Source organism: Sus scrofa, chromosome 16, assembly GCF_054392235.1.
Source record: "Sus scrofa isolate SSC_HxYL_T2T_F1_AM1 chromosome 16, Sscrofa_HxYL_maternal_Yorkshire_Landrace_v2.0, whole genome shotgun sequence".
NCBI lineage: Eukaryota > Metazoa > Chordata > Mammalia > Artiodactyla > Suidae > Sus > Sus scrofa.
In genome coordinates this window covers 76520989-76539092 of record NC_139398.1, presented here as the reverse complement: position 1 = coordinate 76539092, position 18104 = coordinate 76520989, and the positions used below count along the sequence as shown (strand labels likewise).

The 18104-nt window shown below is 41.2% G+C and overlaps 1 protein-coding gene and 1 long non-coding RNA gene across 6 annotated transcripts in view; both read right to left on the bottom strand.

The window, feature by feature from the left end:
* EBF1 (EBF transcription factor 1) overlaps positions 1-18104 on the bottom strand; it is a 394923-nt gene that overhangs the window by 361694 nt on the left and 15125 nt on the right. For all 5 annotated transcript variants that reach the window (XM_005672579.4, XM_003359834.5, XM_005672581.4 and 2 more), the window contains exons 5-6: positions 17917-17990; positions 7978-8046 (exon numbers count right to left, since the gene is read on the bottom strand). In XM_005672579.4, the coding sequence (XP_005672636.3) occupies positions 7978-8046; positions 17917-17990 (143 nt within the window). The remainder of the gene's footprint in view (positions 1-7977; positions 8047-17916; positions 17991-18104) is intronic.
* On the bottom strand, positions 9764-17378 carry LOC146395665 (uncharacterized). Its single transcript, XR_014830981.1, has 3 exons — positions 15332-17378; positions 10210-14342; positions 9764-9956 (listed from the first exon to the last, which is right to left on the bottom strand). It is a non-coding gene; the product is annotated as an uncharacterized LOC146395665 (long non-coding RNA).

Here is an 18104-nt window from a genome sequence, read left to right as displayed (position 1 = left end):
CTTTAGGCAAATCATGGTTGCTTTGGAAAGGTGGAGGGCAAACAACCTCTGGCCATGAGAAAAGCTGTGTAGCTGCACTCTGCCTCCTAAGTCTCACCATCAGCCTGGGTAGAAGGCGCCGTCCAGTGTAGACAGCACTCGAGGTGCTAGCAGGGAGCTAGGCCACACGAGAAAGCACCAGCTACCATCTCGGAACAACATACCCTAATGTTTCACTTTGATCATTTCCAATTCATTGATTCAAAAGGGAAGAAAAAGTGATTTCAACCTTAAAAGGCCATGTCATGAGTGTTCACACCCTACAAAAGAATTCGTCTGACCTACTCACCCACCTCCCCCTATATATGGTATCAATATTCGGTCAATCAGGAGCAAAAAAAGTTCTTGAGGGATTCTTGATATTGATTAAAGGGGCATTTTTTTTAAGCCACCCGAACCTTGATATGAAGCAAAATTTGAGAATCCTGCCAAAGCCATACACGATGTGTCAGTGCCTATGTCCAGAAGAAAAATGCACGCATGCAATCTGATTATTATTTTCTCTTTTTTTCCCCCTCTCCTGGCACTGAAAGTGTTAAAGAAAACAATAAAAGGACAAGTAAGTGTACAGGGTAGGATTTACTGGCATTTACTTTTAATCTATGGCCCTTCACTCTGTAGCTTATCGGGCCTCTGTCAGTCCTTTTTCCTCCTTTATATTTCATGAGGAGCCCCCCATGCTGCTACTGAGAGACAGAGCCCAAGTGTCTATAAGCTTTTTGTCAGGTAAAAAGAGAAGAAAAAGGAAAGGAACAAGAGGAAAAGCAAAGCTAAGAGGCATCTATTAGATGTCACTAGGCTTTTGTATTCATGTCAATGATTCAGGATTAGAGTATTTGAAATAATCTTATTGAGAGGAATCAAAAGGCCCACCGAGTGAGAGGCTGCTCTGTAGCATATGGCAAAGGCATGAACAATATCTTATTAAAGATGTGTTGGCTAACACTATTACTTTATATTATATTACAAAACTATTGTGCCTCAGTTAGTGGGATGGTATAGTTACTGAGAGCCATTTTGGAGGTTATTGTGTTGGGATCAAGTTATATAATTTGCCAGCTTGTCTAGCTAAGTCTTTTCCAACAAGTAGGGTTTCAAGGCAAGTTTGGAACTGGAAACAAGCACTTCATCTTCAAAAATAAAAATGTGCAAAGCACCCTGATGACCAGTCTGTCTCCACTGAAAGTGGAGTATACATTACGTGCATGAAACGCCAATGGCATTCTCTTCCCCAGAACCAGTTTCATTAGGTTTGCATCATTTACCATATGTGACCCCCTACTTCCCCCCACCCCACCATGAAAAATATGCAGGGGTGGGACTTGGGGATTTTTTTGGGTTTTTTTGGCGTGATTCTCCTCCTCATGAAAAATATACACACGTAGACACAGACACGTAGACACAGACACGCACTCAGCTTCACACATTAGCAGGGTTAAGGCAATTAAAATTCTACTACAATAAGTACTGTAACGTTAAAACCTTCATTTGCCTCTGGACAAAGGCTTGTAACTGGAGAAAGAGTTTGCGAGAGAAATTTATCTCCATCCACCCACACCTCTACAGGCCACAAGCAACCAAAGACAAACCTGTACTGTTCACCACATTTCACTGAATTGGAGTATTTAGGTCACTTTTATATTGTCCTGGATGGCATACAGTTACACAGTTTGCAAAGGAAGAGATGGGGCAGTGGGAGGAGAAAGATGGAAAATTTAATAGTCGATTTCAGATGATACCTGAGTAATAATAATAAGCTGAGTTTGGTCAGCTACCAGCAGGAGGGAACAACAAGGGAAATTTATCAATGCAGAGTCGCACCCGGGAAGGGTTTGGGGGTTTTCTTTTTCCTATTCTAAGCGATTTTTTAGAAAAGTAAAAGCATATTTAATATAGTGATATATTCTCATTACAAACTGATAGTACAAAGTTGTTAGCTGACACACAAGGGACTGTGTACTGCTTTTCCGTGTTTTTCCAGAATTGCTACAAAAGCAAAGGTATGATGACATAGGATAAAAACCCACACCATGGGCTGACACCCGGGCCAGTTACACATATGCACTGCTGATTCTCTGAAGCTCCGTTAAATACATTTCTTGGAAGTCGCTGCCATTATTTCCTTTACAGGAAAACCACTGTTGTTCATTATACAGTGTCTGCAGTAGCATTATACCATGTAAAAGTACTTTGCATTAAGATATATTGTCAGCATATTTGAAATCCATTTGAATGTATCCTGGTTGTATATTTGGGAATAGCTGATAGCAAATGGGAGAGAGACAGCTATTAGCTGATTGTGTTCGTTATTCTCTTATCACAGTAGCAAAACGCACGCAAATGTACAGGCTCATCTCATATTCAGAATGGTCTGATATGTGATAAAATTTAGAATGATGGTCTCTCACATAAGTCTCATTGCTAATAATCATATGTGAATTCCCACTGAGAAAACAAATGTTTAAATACAGCAGGATTAATAAACAACTATAAATTCATACCCAGTGTCAGCACAGGGCTTTTCACTTTTGGAAAAACGCAAATCTCCCAAACAAACCAAGAGGGCCGCAATTATCCTGCCTATGAATTCTTCCTCCTTCAAATCTAGGAAATCAGGCAATATAAAAGGCTTATCAGAACTCTGAGAAATGCATTTATACCTCTGATTCCTCGAGCCCCAGATGGCTGCTTGCGTACCTTACAAAGTGATTATGTTCAGTGGTTGGTCCTTCTGAAAACTGAGTAAGAGTTGAAAAGTCAAAGAAATGAAGCCCTGAAACTCTGACTAAAAGCCTCATCTGCAAGTTTAATAAAAGCATGTGTTTATGGGCATGTTAGTTGAGGACTTTCTTTTTACAGAAGCTAAAGAAAAAGATGTTAGTGAATTTTGGGATTTAAGTCTGATGATAAGAGACAGAGGGAAATCATTTATTGTCAAGTGGTCCAGATGCCTTCACCATCTTAGAATTACAGACATAAGAATTAGAATGTCACCCACTCTGCTCAATGGTTTAAAAAAAAAATCAATTACACCCTAATTCTAAAGTTTTACTATTGTTTTCCTAGTATACAGACAAACGTACGTGTTAGATAAACACATTGGGATCAATTTCATCAAGAAATTAGCTTGGTGGTAACATTGCACTACTCTGAAAAGTCCTATCACAGCATTTAACCTCCTAGATGAGAAATGGACCTTAAATTATTTCTCTGAACAACGCTGATGTAAATCAAGAGTTAAGGTGGCCACTGCAGTATTTTCACCCCTGAACATTCTATTTCAGATAACAATCATAAAGCAAAGCCAATCAGCATCGCCTAAGTGAAAGTGATCTAGATGTGGAAGCTCTTTAGAAAATCCTGGGGGGAGGTTATATATATACGTATATGTATATATATACACATATACTTTTTTCTCTTTTTAGAAGACCCTTGGGTAAGCATGGCCTAAAGAACTAGTTCCAAACAGGCTAGGTTTTTCATGTTACAAAATTAGTGTATTTTACTTTAAACCTTGGATGTCAGGGCTTATGCCTCAAACATAGATACAGAGATTCTTATAAATGGGAAAGAAAAACAAATCTATCAAAGCTGCAATAAGCAACCCAAAAATCTTCAGAGGCATATTAGTTGCAGGCTTTAAAAATCCATGTTTTTAATATTGGCTGTGAGCAACACAAAACTTGCTGGTGACTCAAGCCACATTATATCCACAAAGGACTATGTCTAAATTCACTAGAGACAGGAGACCGTGATTTGAGGAGGAATTTCATTCTTTATTATTTCTATCTGTTAAAAGAAAAAATTCCACTTGCCCACTTCTCAGGGTCCACAGTACAAGGAAATGAAGAATTGGGCTCTTACTTTCTCCCTTTATTTAGTGATCCAACTATTTTATCAATCACACTGAACTTAAACTGAAAAACCAAACAAACAAACAAATACTGGGCCATCCCCTATCCTGCCTACTAGAAGTAAGCGACACAGATCTGGCCGGAAAACTTCAGGCTCTGATGTGAAAGGAATCCTATAGCATCATTTGGAGAAAGAAATGTTTTTGTAAGACCATCTGTATTCATCCATACCATTGCTCAAAGGCAGTTTAGTGAGCCAGGATAGGAAAATAAAGAGTTTTGTAAATCAAATCTAGAATGGATGGTAATCCTAACTAACTAGATAAGGATTAACAGTCTGCACACTTAATATATTCAGTTCAAGCATTTATAAAGAAGTTTCTACAGAGAAAATGGAAGACTTTTTTTATGCATTCAGAAAAACTGGGTTCCCAATTCAGACTACCCTATGTGACTTTTGTCATTATCATCTTTTCTGATTCTTACAAAGTAAACCTAATTAAGAACCTCCCTCATTAGTCTTCCAGAAAAATTAGCACAGCTTATGCTAATTACTCCTGCAAAATTTAATAAACTCGTTGAAATGGGAATAGTCTAATGAGGTTTTATTTATTGAACTGAGATAACTCCAAGGAAAAAGGTTAGGACACAAGGATATCCAATGTGGTAATAAAACTACAATTTATTCAATTTCTAAACATGAATTTTATTGCAAACCTTTTAAATTCAAATATGAGTTACTGTGTAAATATGTTAAATCAATCTCCACCTTAATCCAATAACTATAAGTCATTTTTTGCTTTTTACTTTAACAATAATTACCACACAGAGCCCTTTAGCTCAACAATAATGAAATTTGCTGTTATTAGTTCCTGGTCATCAGCTATTAAACATAACACATTGACTTTTCCCATGTCTACACAGCCCAAAGATCTCGATCCCTGTGCACAGCCTGGTTTTTGTAACTCTCGGTCAAGCCAGTTGGCATCAGGCAGAAATATAACCCGGCAGTAAACCCCAGATGCAAACTAACTTTGTACATTTACAGACATTTTCCTCTAAACTTTTTTGAAGTGAGTTGACCACTTGCCACAATTGTAAAAAGAGTCGGGATCCTATTTGTTCTTACTTTGTTGCACGCTATTATCAAAGAATGAAAGAGAAACGCATTGTCTAAATCGCAGGATTTAACTGGTGATTTTGTTAATTCCGCTTTTTTGATAGGGTATGCCAAGCTGATGTCCCTAAATCACTGGCACCAAATAATACAGCCAAAATTTAACACAGAAATAGCTTACCCTGCACCATTGCCGTATGACCAAAAAGCCTCTTCTATCAATCCTATAAATAGTTTTCCTGAATAACCACTGCTAAAAGTCTTTTGACTGATAAAAATAGCTGTGTTCTTCCAAAATCCGAAGGACAAGCAAAGGGAGCTAAAAATTATTGGTGCCCAAAAGGTGACTGAATGTTAAAACTATGCTGGGTCTGAACATAAGGATTGCCTGTACCCTCAGCTCCATAATTGCATATTGTATGAAACCTGTAAAAACAGTTACTACTGCTACTGAAGGCAGTCCCCATACCCTATTTTTACAAAATATGCAGAGATTCATGTCCATAAATCTGAAAGCAAATCAAACCCCAAGCACGTAACGCAGATATTATGCAATCTGTAATATAGAATATCAAATTGGAAACTATGAAATTCAAACACGGTTGCCATCATTTTTTTTTTCCTTTGCAGCAATTTTATGGAATTGAAAAATCTTTTCTATTTTGCCCTCCCTTGTGTAAGTTCTTTTCCTGTTGTTATTCTCTTCTTTCGTCGTTAAAAATGAAAGTTTCACATATCAGCACAGACAGGACTGAGGCTTTTAAAATCTTTGGCAGACTGAAGGACAAATAAATTCTGAAAACTCAGATGCAAATAAAAATAGCTAAATGGGGTTTTGCATATCAGCTGGCATCACTGCTTGAAAAGACAGTTCATGGGAGACAGTGGCAACAGCCAGCAAATAAACATATGTTGCAGATACCCTGGGTTTCAGCCGTTTTTCAAGTGTTCCTCTCTTAAGAGACTAAGATTGGCTAACACTGTTCTCTACTTTGTCAAATCAAAAGGAAAAAAAAAAAATGAAAAGGATAAATGTCATGAGTAATATCACTAAAGCCACCAACAGTATAAAGTGCATACTTATTTTGCCTAAATTGTTTGAACTACCCTAGCCAAGAAAAGGTTTTAAGTACCCTACTGGGACAGATGCAAGGCGGCAACAATAGAAGCCACACTAATGCAATCCAGGTAACACAATCCTGTTTCAAAAACACGGGCCGGGCTAATTACGGCGCTGCTGAGTCAAGTTTCTTATGCCATCGCAACCCACAGGAACAGGTCAAAATCAAATGTTATTCAAACCACAGTCATATCAACCATCTATATCAGAGTCACGGCTTAAAACCAAACGAGGAACTTAAAAGCTTAACCCATTCAAAAGCAGAAAAAAAAAAAAGTATTCTCATTGCGGGTGGCAAAGTAAGGTTCTTGTCATCATCTAAACCAAAAGAAACTGTGTGGCAGAACCAAACGCTGATAGTTTCAAAGTTTGGGAGACTGGGCTAGCCCTTTGATCAAAACACTTTCTTTTTAAAAGAAGAGTAAGAAAAAACTTACTTAAAATAACAACTGGTATTTTGAAGAGAAGTATTTAAATGAAACAAACAGCATAAAGGTTATATTTATTTTTTACCTTATTCATTCAAAGCTAATGTGCCATTGCAGAAAAAGAAATTCCATGACTGGCATGTCTGCTTTTGTAGATAAATCTGCTGTTTTAATTCTATAGGCAGCATACAGCTTGACTATACACTAAACCATTAATGTTTTAACTCTGAATCAAATATATTAATCCTCACTTATCAAGCAAAGATACATGTTTCGGTGAATATCTGTGAAAGATATTGTTAAAACAAAATGATTAAAATGTAAGCTTTATAACTACTTGGCCATCCCAACTGGGTTTAAGCCTGAAGAATCGCCTAAGTCAAAATCAGCAATCAATGTTTTGTCATATATTTCAGTGAAGCAAACACTTTTTCGATTAACTGAAAAATGACAGAGCAAACCCCCAACGAAGAGAACTGGAAAGACAGATAGGTGAGGGGGCACTTTTCAGCCGCTGATTTCCTCAATGAGGAATCAGTCAGTCTTAGTTACAAGACTCTTCCAGCTAGTAGAAGGTGCTAGCTTTTTTCCTAGCTGACAACTGACAGTATCTATAAACCTTCCAGGCCATTTAACTCTCAGGGAGTAATGCTACATCACAAATGGTTTATCATACATGTTTGCATACAATGAATTTCAATAATTAAAATGTAACATGAATATTTGGAAGACAACTTTGCAGAATATGTGCACACACTGACTCGAAATTGCACCAGACAACTACAACAGATTTATTGTTCTACAGTGATTTACTTGGTCATGTCAGATTAGTAATATGGATCTGTTTAAAAACACAATAATTAAGACAAGCAGGATAAATTAATCAACTTACAATGCAGTATGAGCTACAATCAAACCCGGGAAAGAACTGGAGAAAATCTTGGTTCACAGATCTCTTTAAAACTGCTTTTATGCATAAATAAAACCTTAAAATGTAGATGGATGACGTCCAACAGAACTACTGTAGCTAAAAGTGATAATGATTCAAACATTTTTCAAATAAAAGTTAAATATTTATAAGCACCCAACCACATTTCATAAATCACAAATTATTATTATTTTATTTCTGGAGCTTCCTGGCACAGCGTGAAGAGTGAGCCACAGAAAGTCAAGAAAGAAGAAAATATTCCTTTAGGAGCATGAATCAGACACAAAACTGGAGCAATCCAAGAAAACAGGCCTCCAAAGAACATTCCATACGGCTTGCCCAGGAATCGCAATACCTCGACGCAGCTGAAGTCATGACCAACAGGCAAATTTCGGCCACATGCCTTCCTAACCCTCACCCATGAGCCACACGAGGCAGGTGTTTCATTATAATGAGAAAAAAGAACCCAGTGAAAGTAGAGTGGTCCCTACCTGTCAATTATCACTGGATCTGAGGGAGTCTCATTTCGGTTGCCACAGCTTTTCTTGTCACAACAGCGGCTATGGAGCAAAAGCGAGAGGATTTAGTACAACCGTTACCATGTAAAATCATCATTTAGGCAGACAGAAGGTTCAAATTGCTGGGTTGCAAATGCTAGAATTACCGCAAAGCAATACCTGGCAATCAACGGATCCCTGGGACAGAACATTCTATTTGGGTCACCTATGGGTTAATGGCCAGGCTTCACCTCTCCCTGCACAAAGGAGGGTGGGAGAGGGGCTCTCTCGGAGCGAGGACTGACAGCCCTGAGAGAGGGGCTCTCCATCGCGGCCCGCGGGATTGGAAGAGTTCGCTGTGAAATGCATTATTATGATATCTACCCAATGAGAATATTCAAGGTTGTGGGTGGCTCAAACGTTCTTCCCTCAAGATCACACTAATTGTGTGGAACGCGTCAATAATGAGGTATGAGTGATTTCTCCCCCTCCAGTCATTTTCTATTAAATGGATTCCTTTTTCTTCCCCTTTCTCTTTGATGGAAGATACTCCCTTCCACCACAGCCTGTCCCCCATCCGAAAACGGCAACTGTTTGCTTCCCAACCATCATCATGAGAATAAAAGTATAACACAATAATGAAGAGAAACAGACAAGATCAAAGAAAATCGAGATCCACGCATCCTGTGGCTTTGGTGCCCTGCACTGGTCGCTGTGTAAATCTTCTGGGAACATTACGGACAATTGATCCAAAGGCCTGACAGTGAACACCCTTTATTAGGTCAGAGAGAAGGCAGACATGTGCAAGAAAAGCACCTACTATCAAAACCTCACCCCAGATGTAACCTTAAAATGGCCAGATTTTTCTAAAACTGAGAGGCTTCCTAAAGGGTGAAAAAATGGGGGTTTTTGAAAATTGCTCATGGTCAGTGGAAAACTCTCCATCTGAGACTTGTTTGCAAATAAAAAGTGTCCACTGCCTGGTCTACACCCAAGGGCACACTGTAAAGTATATATTTGGTCAGTCAAGGAGATAAGGGAGTTATCCAAGGATTATACATTACCCTGCCCCATAAATTAAATAATGCACCTTTTCTCCCTCTCTCACACAAGCACACGCACACACACTCATCTGACTTAGTGAATCATAGAGCCTAAATTTGGAGAGCTGCTAGAGAGAAACAAACATTGAATTTTGTTTTCAGGACCCAGAAATACACGCCTGCATAGGGAGTATTTCACCAAAGTTGGGAAGTCTCTCTCCTGGCTGTAACTATATCTATGAGAAGAGAATCAGCTTCCAAATTTGGTGCTCCTTCTATTTGTTTTTCATATCTTCAGAAAGCAACAGCAAGAATTGTATCTTCTTTGTCAAAGCCCCTGCTCAAAACGACCCCACCCATCTTTCCCTTTCTGATCCAAAGGAAACTATTTCCTCCAGGCCTGGGTTCTGCTATACCAGGACTTGGAGGATGAAAAGCCCAAAGCATCCCAATGTCTAAGAGGGAGTTCCCATCGTGGCTCAGCGGTAATGAATCCAACTAGTGTCCTTGAGGACACAGGTTTGATCCCTGGCCTCGCTCAGTGGGTTAAGGATCCAGCGTTGCTGTGAGTCTTAGTTTGCTCACTTGTCAAATGGAGTGATTGCAGTACCTGCCTCTAAGTTTGAGGGCACAAGTTTCCAAAAGCAGCCCATCAACAGAGTCCAAGTCCCCTTTACCCAAGGAGCAAAGCAATGGATGGGAAGGCCTATTTCTCCTTTCTCTTTTCCATTTTCTCCTTTCTTTTTCAAAATAGTGATTGGAAAAATGCCCAGTGGTCAAACCCTCACCAGTGTCCTGTCCAGACTAAATGCCTTCCTGGGACACTTCCAACTCACACGATAACTTCAGACTAGAATCTGCATCTCAAGATGGGCTGGTTCTCACTGCCATCACTCTCATCCAGGTCACTTTCATTTCTTGCTTGGACTCCTGCAGTGGCCTCCCCCCTGGTCTCCCTGCCTCCACTCTCCCCCACTGCAAGAGCCAGACTGATCTCCACAAAATGTTAATGAGACTGTGTCACTTCACTGCCCAAGACCTTCTCACAGCTTCCCACCACATGTAGAATAAATCTATGGCATAACACGGTGCCAGACCAGCTCCCAACCTCCTGTCAGTGCAGCGTTGGTACAGCACTGGTGCAGCACTATGGTACAGCAGTGAGCACAGCTGCCTTCCAAACTCCTGTCACTCTCCTCCCCCTTGCCGAGCTCCAGCCTCAATGGCCAATTTCATCCTCTCGGAAGAGCCACACTTAGGCCCAGGCCCAGGTAGGCCTCCGGGCCTGGACCACTCCTCCTTCAAGCCTCCCTAGTTAGCCAGCCTCTACCCACTCTTCAGACCTCAGCCACTAGGCTCCTTCCTTCCCAGAGAAGCTGGCCCTGATACCTGATAAGTTTCCCCTGCTTTTTCCTTTCAGGGCACTCAACACAATGCAAATTGTATTCTCACATACATTTTTGTGTGTTTTTTGTTACTATCTTTCTCCTCCCACCCCGCTTCCCCACTAACCCATATGCTTCAAGGAAGACACCCTCAATTTTGTATACCTAATGAGTAGCATAAGGCTTGGGACAGAGTAGAAAAAGCTCAAATATGGGTCAATTGATGGACTGGAAGACCTCATGAATGAGTGTCATGTTCTGGGAAAATACAACCCAAGAAAACGGGAAGGTAACAGATAAAGGAGGTTAAGCTGCTCCTCTGAGGGAACACTTAAGGGAGGAAAGCTGCACCCCACCCCACCCCAGCCCACACACCAAAGCACCTCCCCACGTGAGTTCCATTCTAGGCCCAGATCTGCCCTCAGCCTTCAGCACTGTCTTCATCCCTGAAAATAAAAATGCCTTTGAGTGCAGTGAGCTGAACTGAAGCACAGCCTAAGTGAGAACCACCCCTCTCTGCACGGCCCCGGGGGACCCAGGGGAAAAGGCAGATGCAAAGAACACACATGCAGAAGGATGGATAGAACAGGAATAAATGGGGGTCAGAAAGGAAGGAAAATAGGGCAAAAGGCTAGAGGTCACTTAACATTTATAAAGAAAACCTTATACAAAGTACGAAAACTAGCCCAACAGGTCTCCTGCCTCTCAAGTCACGTCACGGCATCACATGGACCATCATTCCCAAAATGGGATTCTTGGGCTCTGCTCTGCATCTGAGGTAACGACAAAACAGTGCCTACAGTTGGAGGCCACTTGAAAGACCTAAGCATATACACATAAACACATGTATGTATGTGTGCACATCGCTACATGGATATACGGGATTGAGTGCAGCATCAAGAAGAATGAAGGTGGGTCTGTACCCATCAGGGAACGAAGTCTACCCCAACCATATCATGACTTGAGAAAGCCAAGTTGCCAAACAGTATGTATGGTATGGACCTACCTGGGGCAGGTGGGGATGGTGGTGAAAGAGTGAGAAACAGAGAGGGAGGGAAGGAGTTGGGGAGGGGAGGAGACAAGGTGTTCACAAGCCAGGTCACACCCTCGCTTCACTCAAATTTCTGCACAAAGTGACAGCCTTCGAAAGCCCTTCCCTGACGACCCCCAAGCTCTTTAGCCCTTTATCCTGCTTCACTTTTCTCCCTAGCACTCATCACATCATATTTTTTATATGTATTTGTCTCTTTTATTGTCTGTCTCTCCATGGGGACAAAAGCCTTAGACAGTTTTTGTTCACTCTTATACCCCCAGCAACTAGACCCAGCACACAGTAAGCTCTCTGGAAGTATTTTTTTTTAATGAATGAATAGCAACTTCGAAGAAATAACCTATAGGCAGTAGAAGAGGCGGGGAAGAATAGAGTATGTATTTCATTTCTGGACTTCTGCAGGCAGATCTTTGTATTGCAATATTATTTTCCTATTTTAAAAAAGCTAAAAATCAACTGCAACTCAAGGAAGGAAAGTCTTCCTTTAGGCTGAGCTGACAACGAACCCTCTGAAGTTTCCTAGTGCTAACCCAGAGCCATGCATAGCAAGGACCTGTCTTCCTTCACCCCAACAGCACTTCTGGCCTTCTCTTCCCTCCCTTCTCTAAGTTGAACTGCTTCCTAGTTTCCTCTACTGAACTCGGAAAGCCCAAGAAAGGTGGGTACCAACCTCCACCATACACAAGACAGGATTAACCAACAAGGACAGGACAAAGGGAGAACAGACTCACTTGTGTTTACGGCAGAAGAGGGCTCAACAATTTGGTTTAGGGAACAACGGACACAAAAGCGCTTCAAGGTAAAAGTCACCGTGTTGACAGAAAAAAATCCAGTGCTACTTATATCCTCATTACTGTGTGATTGATGGACTTTCTTCCCTTCAACTGCTGTTCTTTAGGCTCCTACTATGTGTGTCAGGCACTGCACTAGCACAGACACAGCATTTACTCCCTAAACGCAGCATCTGCCAGGGCCTTGGCGTGTCTTCATTTGCTTTGTCACATAGCAGCACTCCCACTCCCCAACCTGCAACCCAAGTAGCGGGACAGCACAGGAGTGGGTGTGCTGGCCATCACAGGAGTGGGTGCCCAGCACCTGGTGTCCTACATGCTCTGTGCATGCAAAACAGCAGCCCTTTCCCTGGCAAGACTGTGCATCCCTCAGACAGTTCTGCACACCCAGGAAAAACAAGCTTGTGGTGTTCCCATTGTAGCTCACCGGGTTAAGAGTCTGACTAGTATCCATGAGGACATGGGTTCAATCCCTGGCCTCATTCAGTGGGTTAAGGGTCCAGCGTTGCTGTGAGCTGTGGTGTTGGTCGCAGACGCAGCTCGGATCTGGCATTGATGTGGCTGTGGCTGTGGCTGTAGCCAACAGCTATAGCTCCAACTCAACCCTTATCCTGGGAACCTCCATATGGGGGATGGCCCTAAAAAGACAAAAAACAAAAACAAAAGCAAAAACAAGCTTGTGAGTCTCTTCCTTAGCAGCAGAGCACAGGTGGCAATCTCTGGTGAGCTGACACGCAGCTTCATAAATCAGGGCAAGAAATATTTACATGTTTCCTGGTTAAGGACCCACAGATCGTCATCTCAGGGACATGGAACTTCTTCCCATAAGCAGAGGCTCTCCCAACTGGAGAAAAGCATCATTTGCACCTTTAAGCTTTACAACAACAATAAAAAAAAGCAAGGTTATCTTACCCCTCTAAGCAAAGTGTTGAGAGAATGAGCTATATGAATTACCTGAAAATTGTGATTAATAACTGTAAGAACAAGTTCATTCTCTCCCTCAGTTAACCAACACTGTCAAGTTCTCCCATTCTTAAAAAAAAAAAAAGACTCACTTCTCCTGAGTTGGTTTCTTCACTGCCCAACTTTGTCCTTGCCAGAGTCACCACCATCCCTGCCACCTGAACCCCATAAAACCTGACTTCCAGGCCTCAGTGCCTATTTGAATGTCCTCTACTGAAGCCCACCAGTGACTTTCTAGTACTTTTCTCAGGCTTCAGGTCTATCTGGATCATCCCACACTTCCACACTTATTATATGGATGACTCCCTATCCTTGAAACACCCTCCCTTCATTTCTATGCCCTATATGCTCAAGGTTCATTTTCCTAATTCTTCAACACACTAACTGAGATTGTTCACCAAGAGTGGATCCATCGCCTCTTCTCTTTCTATTCTCCCATCCTTGTCAACCCCATGTAAGCCCACAGCATCCTCTCTCACTTTTGAGAAAAGACCTCTGATGTTGCTTACCCTTCATCCCAACTCTCTGCCCAGCTCCAGGCCCCAAGCCCACCATCTGCAGAACTCACCACCAGAGAAATGCTTCCTGAACCACCAGGAAATGAGCCAAAACACTCCTTCATGTCCTTTATAAAATCCCTGTCCTATCTTACCTCCCCACCACCAGTCCCTGCAGCTACAACCCATCTGTAAGTATGCCCTCCTTTCTCTGAGCAGTCACAGTCCTTGGCTTCACCCCCACACCCCAGCCCACCCTTTCTACCAGGCAGTCTAGTTATCTGCTCCCAGGTTTCACCTCCCAGGCTAACCTGTAAGCTCTCCTACAGCAGCAGCTAGTCCTTTTTAGCTCTGCTTTCCACTGCACTTGGCACATGGCAGGTGCTAAAAGAATGAATGAAAATATCCTTAACCCCCACACCTAGGATAAGCAAAGTATGCTCATGTTTTAGTAGACACTTCACCTCCTTTCTATATTCTCTTACCATCTTTGCCTCTGAACAACTACATGCCAGGTACTCAAACACTCGGATGCTGCAGCTACTGCTACCACTACTTCTACTGCTGCTACTATTAATAATAACAACAGACATTCAGTACTTACTATGAGCCAGGTACCATGATAAGCCCTGGGGGGATTTAAGCATTTAATCCCCCCAGGGCTTATTCAGGTTTGTTTTTTGTTTTCTGTTTCTTTTTTCTTTGCCTACAACAAAACAGAATTATCACAAGCCCCTTCCTATAGATCTAATTCTCTGTGTCTCCTTTACCATAACACCACCCCAAGAGAAGTAATCATATCTCCCCATTTCACACATGGGCTCCTAAAGCCTAGAGGAAAACTGTGTAACCTCTTTGCCCTCAAGGAGCCTTTAATCCAGCAAAAACAGGCAGGCCCTGGACCCACGGTTCCAATGCGCTGAGTGCTATGAAGGAAAAGCATGGGATAGCATAGGAACACATCACAAGGGACCAGGCCAAGGACCAGGGATGCTTTCTTGAGGAAGCCATGGTCAAGTGGGAATGTGAAGGACAAAATCAGAACACTCCAGCCAAAGAGGAAGGAAGAACAAGCCATATCAAGGGACCAGGCTAGCCCAGGAGCTCATAGTCCACAAAAGGTTACGCATTGACAATGGAAAAAGAATGCTTTCCTCAGCAGAGCACCTGCAGTTGTCCTATGCTCTGGAAAGGGAGACAATCTACCTTACCCTGCCTGGGGAGGCAGGGGGATTGGACTCACATGGCCAGGAGAGTTCCTATTTTCCAGTCACATTTTAAACACAGAATGTGGAGATGCATTTATAATCAAATCCTTTGGAATGACTCTTGCTCTTAAAAATCCTTCCTGAGGCCATGTTTTTTAAGAACTTACATTCCAAGTATTAGCAAAATGTAATGATGATTGGTAAGGGTGGTTCCAGTTTACCAAAAATGGAGAACCTCTCCCAGAATTCCACAGAAAGAGTTCTATGCCATCAAGTCAAAGGGGCTTTGTCTCAAAGAGAGGCAAGAATTATAATCTAGTGGCAGCAAGTCCTTTAGACAGCTCCCACAATGGGCTTACCCTCTCAACAGAACAAAACAAATTTTTAAAATTTGCAGCCACCTAGGACACAATTCCCTGGTGGGGTTTGGGGTTTGTTTTTTGTTTTTTTGTTTTCTGTTTCTTTTTTCTTTGCCTACAACAAACAGAATCATCACAAGCCCCTTCCTATTGATCTAAATTCTCTGTGTCTCCTTTACCATAACTCCAACATACTATAAATATACCTCTTTTGTGACATAAACGCAAAGTTTTATTGTGCCGTTAGCCTTGATAGAAAGCACTGCAGAAAGTTGTTTAGAAATTAAATATCTAAAACAAGCTATTTTAAAATCCAGGGCCCTCACTATTTCATGTCTGCAATGAAGAAATTTCATCTTGGGGAGAGCAAGCTGTCTTTCACACCATATGGTTAATGGTGGTGCATAGCAATTAGCCAGGCTGATTAATGGTGAACAGACTCTAATTTTATGCTTATAATTGAGCCTGCATTTGCACCCCTGGTGCAAATTCAGCACATCCCAACTTCCACTTACAACAGGCAAGAAATCAAGAGAAATAGGATGGTGTGGAAAGTGAGAATTTTTTTTTCCTGAAGCCCCCTAAAGAGCATCAGATTTGCAATTTAAAAGACTGTTAGCCACACAATAGATGACAGACTTGTGTAATAGGGTCATGGCGGCCTGGTAAACAAACAGTACCCCTTACACATCTATAGGCAGCCAGGAAAACCGTCATCTGTAACATTAGCGGGATGACATTTTGAATATGGCTTTTCCCTCTTAGCCTCACAGTACAAACATTATTTGCCTTCAGTGGCTTGAGAGTTTTATTTTTGCCATTTTTATGTTTCTGAAAAATAGAAAGAACATCAGCAGTAAAGCGCACCAAGCAGCATAATAAAGTACTTTGGCCCAATGAATTTTAAGAACAAGAAAAATATAAACTGCACTAATAGAGGGTAGGCTTATGTGTGAGAGGCGTAATATATCTTTAAGTATTTTAAGAAAAGAATTATTTCTAGCATAGTCCAAGTATGTACAGATATGAGATGCAAATCTATGATTTATAGATATTGGTTGGCCTACTGGCTGAGATCCATCTTCCTGTCTGTCCCTTATTTGCTAGAATCACATGTAATAGAATATGGAAAATTCATTCTGATGTCATGCTAATTGTGGGGAGGTAAAAGAGTGATATATTTGGAAAAATAGTAATATGAAGGAGGTCATTTTTTTAATGCTTTACAAAATAATTTTACCCGTTTAATTCTGAAAAGTGCAACTCAGCTTTAATTGTGCAACTGTTGTATACAGTGTAACACTAATTTTGCCTAATAATGTCTTCTAAGAAATCTATGACCCTATTTTTTGGATTTTGCTAAGTGCCTTAAAGTTAGAGAAAAGCAACCCGGTTTGGGAATAATTAACAAGTTTTACCAATCACTGAAGTGAAAAACCTGTGAAACTCCTGTATATTTTAGAATAATGTATTAGAAGTATGGTTTTAAAAGGAGAAGAAAATTTTGATGTACATACGTAATTACAGAGAAGGATATCAACATTTGGAGCCTCTATAACCAAACACATTCATTTCTTTTCTATTTTATTTCCACCTGTAGAGTTTTCAGATGTACCCCAGAAGTCCACGAGCAACAAATAAAGCCCACCCAAGCCGAAGTGGCAGCTGAAAGCCCTAAACGGATTGGTCAGTAATAGTCAGGAGCCAAGCGTGCTTTGTGCCAGGAGAGCCTGCATGGCTAACAAAGCAATTAGCAGCCCTTCCCTGATGCACAGTGTCATCGTCATGCTTTATCCAATTACTCAGAATATATCAGAAGCAAAGCACCAGGGTGATTTTCTGAAGAATCAGAATCCTAAACTGCAAGTAAAAAGGCTGTTCTCTGGTTTCCTCTCCCATGCGGAGGACTGGCTGAGGCCATGGAGTGAATGTAGTCGGCCTGCCTGGTTTCAAGTGTAGCTTCAGGCAAAAATAAAGATAATCATTTGTGAACAACATGAATTTTTACACCTTTCAGGGGCTCATCTTTGCCATTCTTCCAAAAGCTCACTACCATAAAGAAACATGGCAAAAAGACAAAAAAAAAAAAAAAAAAAAAGAAGTATTAGCTTCACTGTCATAGTTATATACAAAGTAACTGGACGAAGAGATCAAACGAAAGACTGAGAGATCACCCCCTCAGTTTAAGGAGGAATGATGCCTCGGTATGGGTGGTCATATTTTTAGGTGGAAGGATTAAAAAGGGGAGCTACAACTTTCAAGTCATCCAAACAGAGGCTTCTGCTAACATCAGTAGAACTCTAAGTCATTTTACTAGCAATGCAGTTGAGTGCATATATTAACACTAAAAGGGTTATATTGTGTTTTATTCGACTGCAAGGAAGAAGGGAGGGCACTGCTTTGTGCCCATTAACAGTGTGATATCAAAATGGACATGTATGTCTTTTAGGATAAGATCTAATAAATAATTGAGAACCACTGTGATGCCTGACATTTGACTACCACATACTTCCAACAGTTTTGAGGATGCCTCATAGAAGCATATACTCCCAAAACAGACCTGAATTCACCTAAATTTGAAATACAAATTCATCTTCTCTTTGCTAATTAAAGGGAGAGAACAAGGTATTTCTTACCTGCACATGATCTCGTGTGTGAGCAAGACTCGGCACATTTCTGGGTTCTTGTCTTGGCCTTCGTATACTATGGCCTGTAAACAAAGGCATCATGTGAGCTAAGAATGGAACCAGGCAGCAGAGAACAAACTATCCCAAGGAACCATTCGCCACTGTCCCAGGTCAATTAGCTTGTTGAGAGCCAAAGG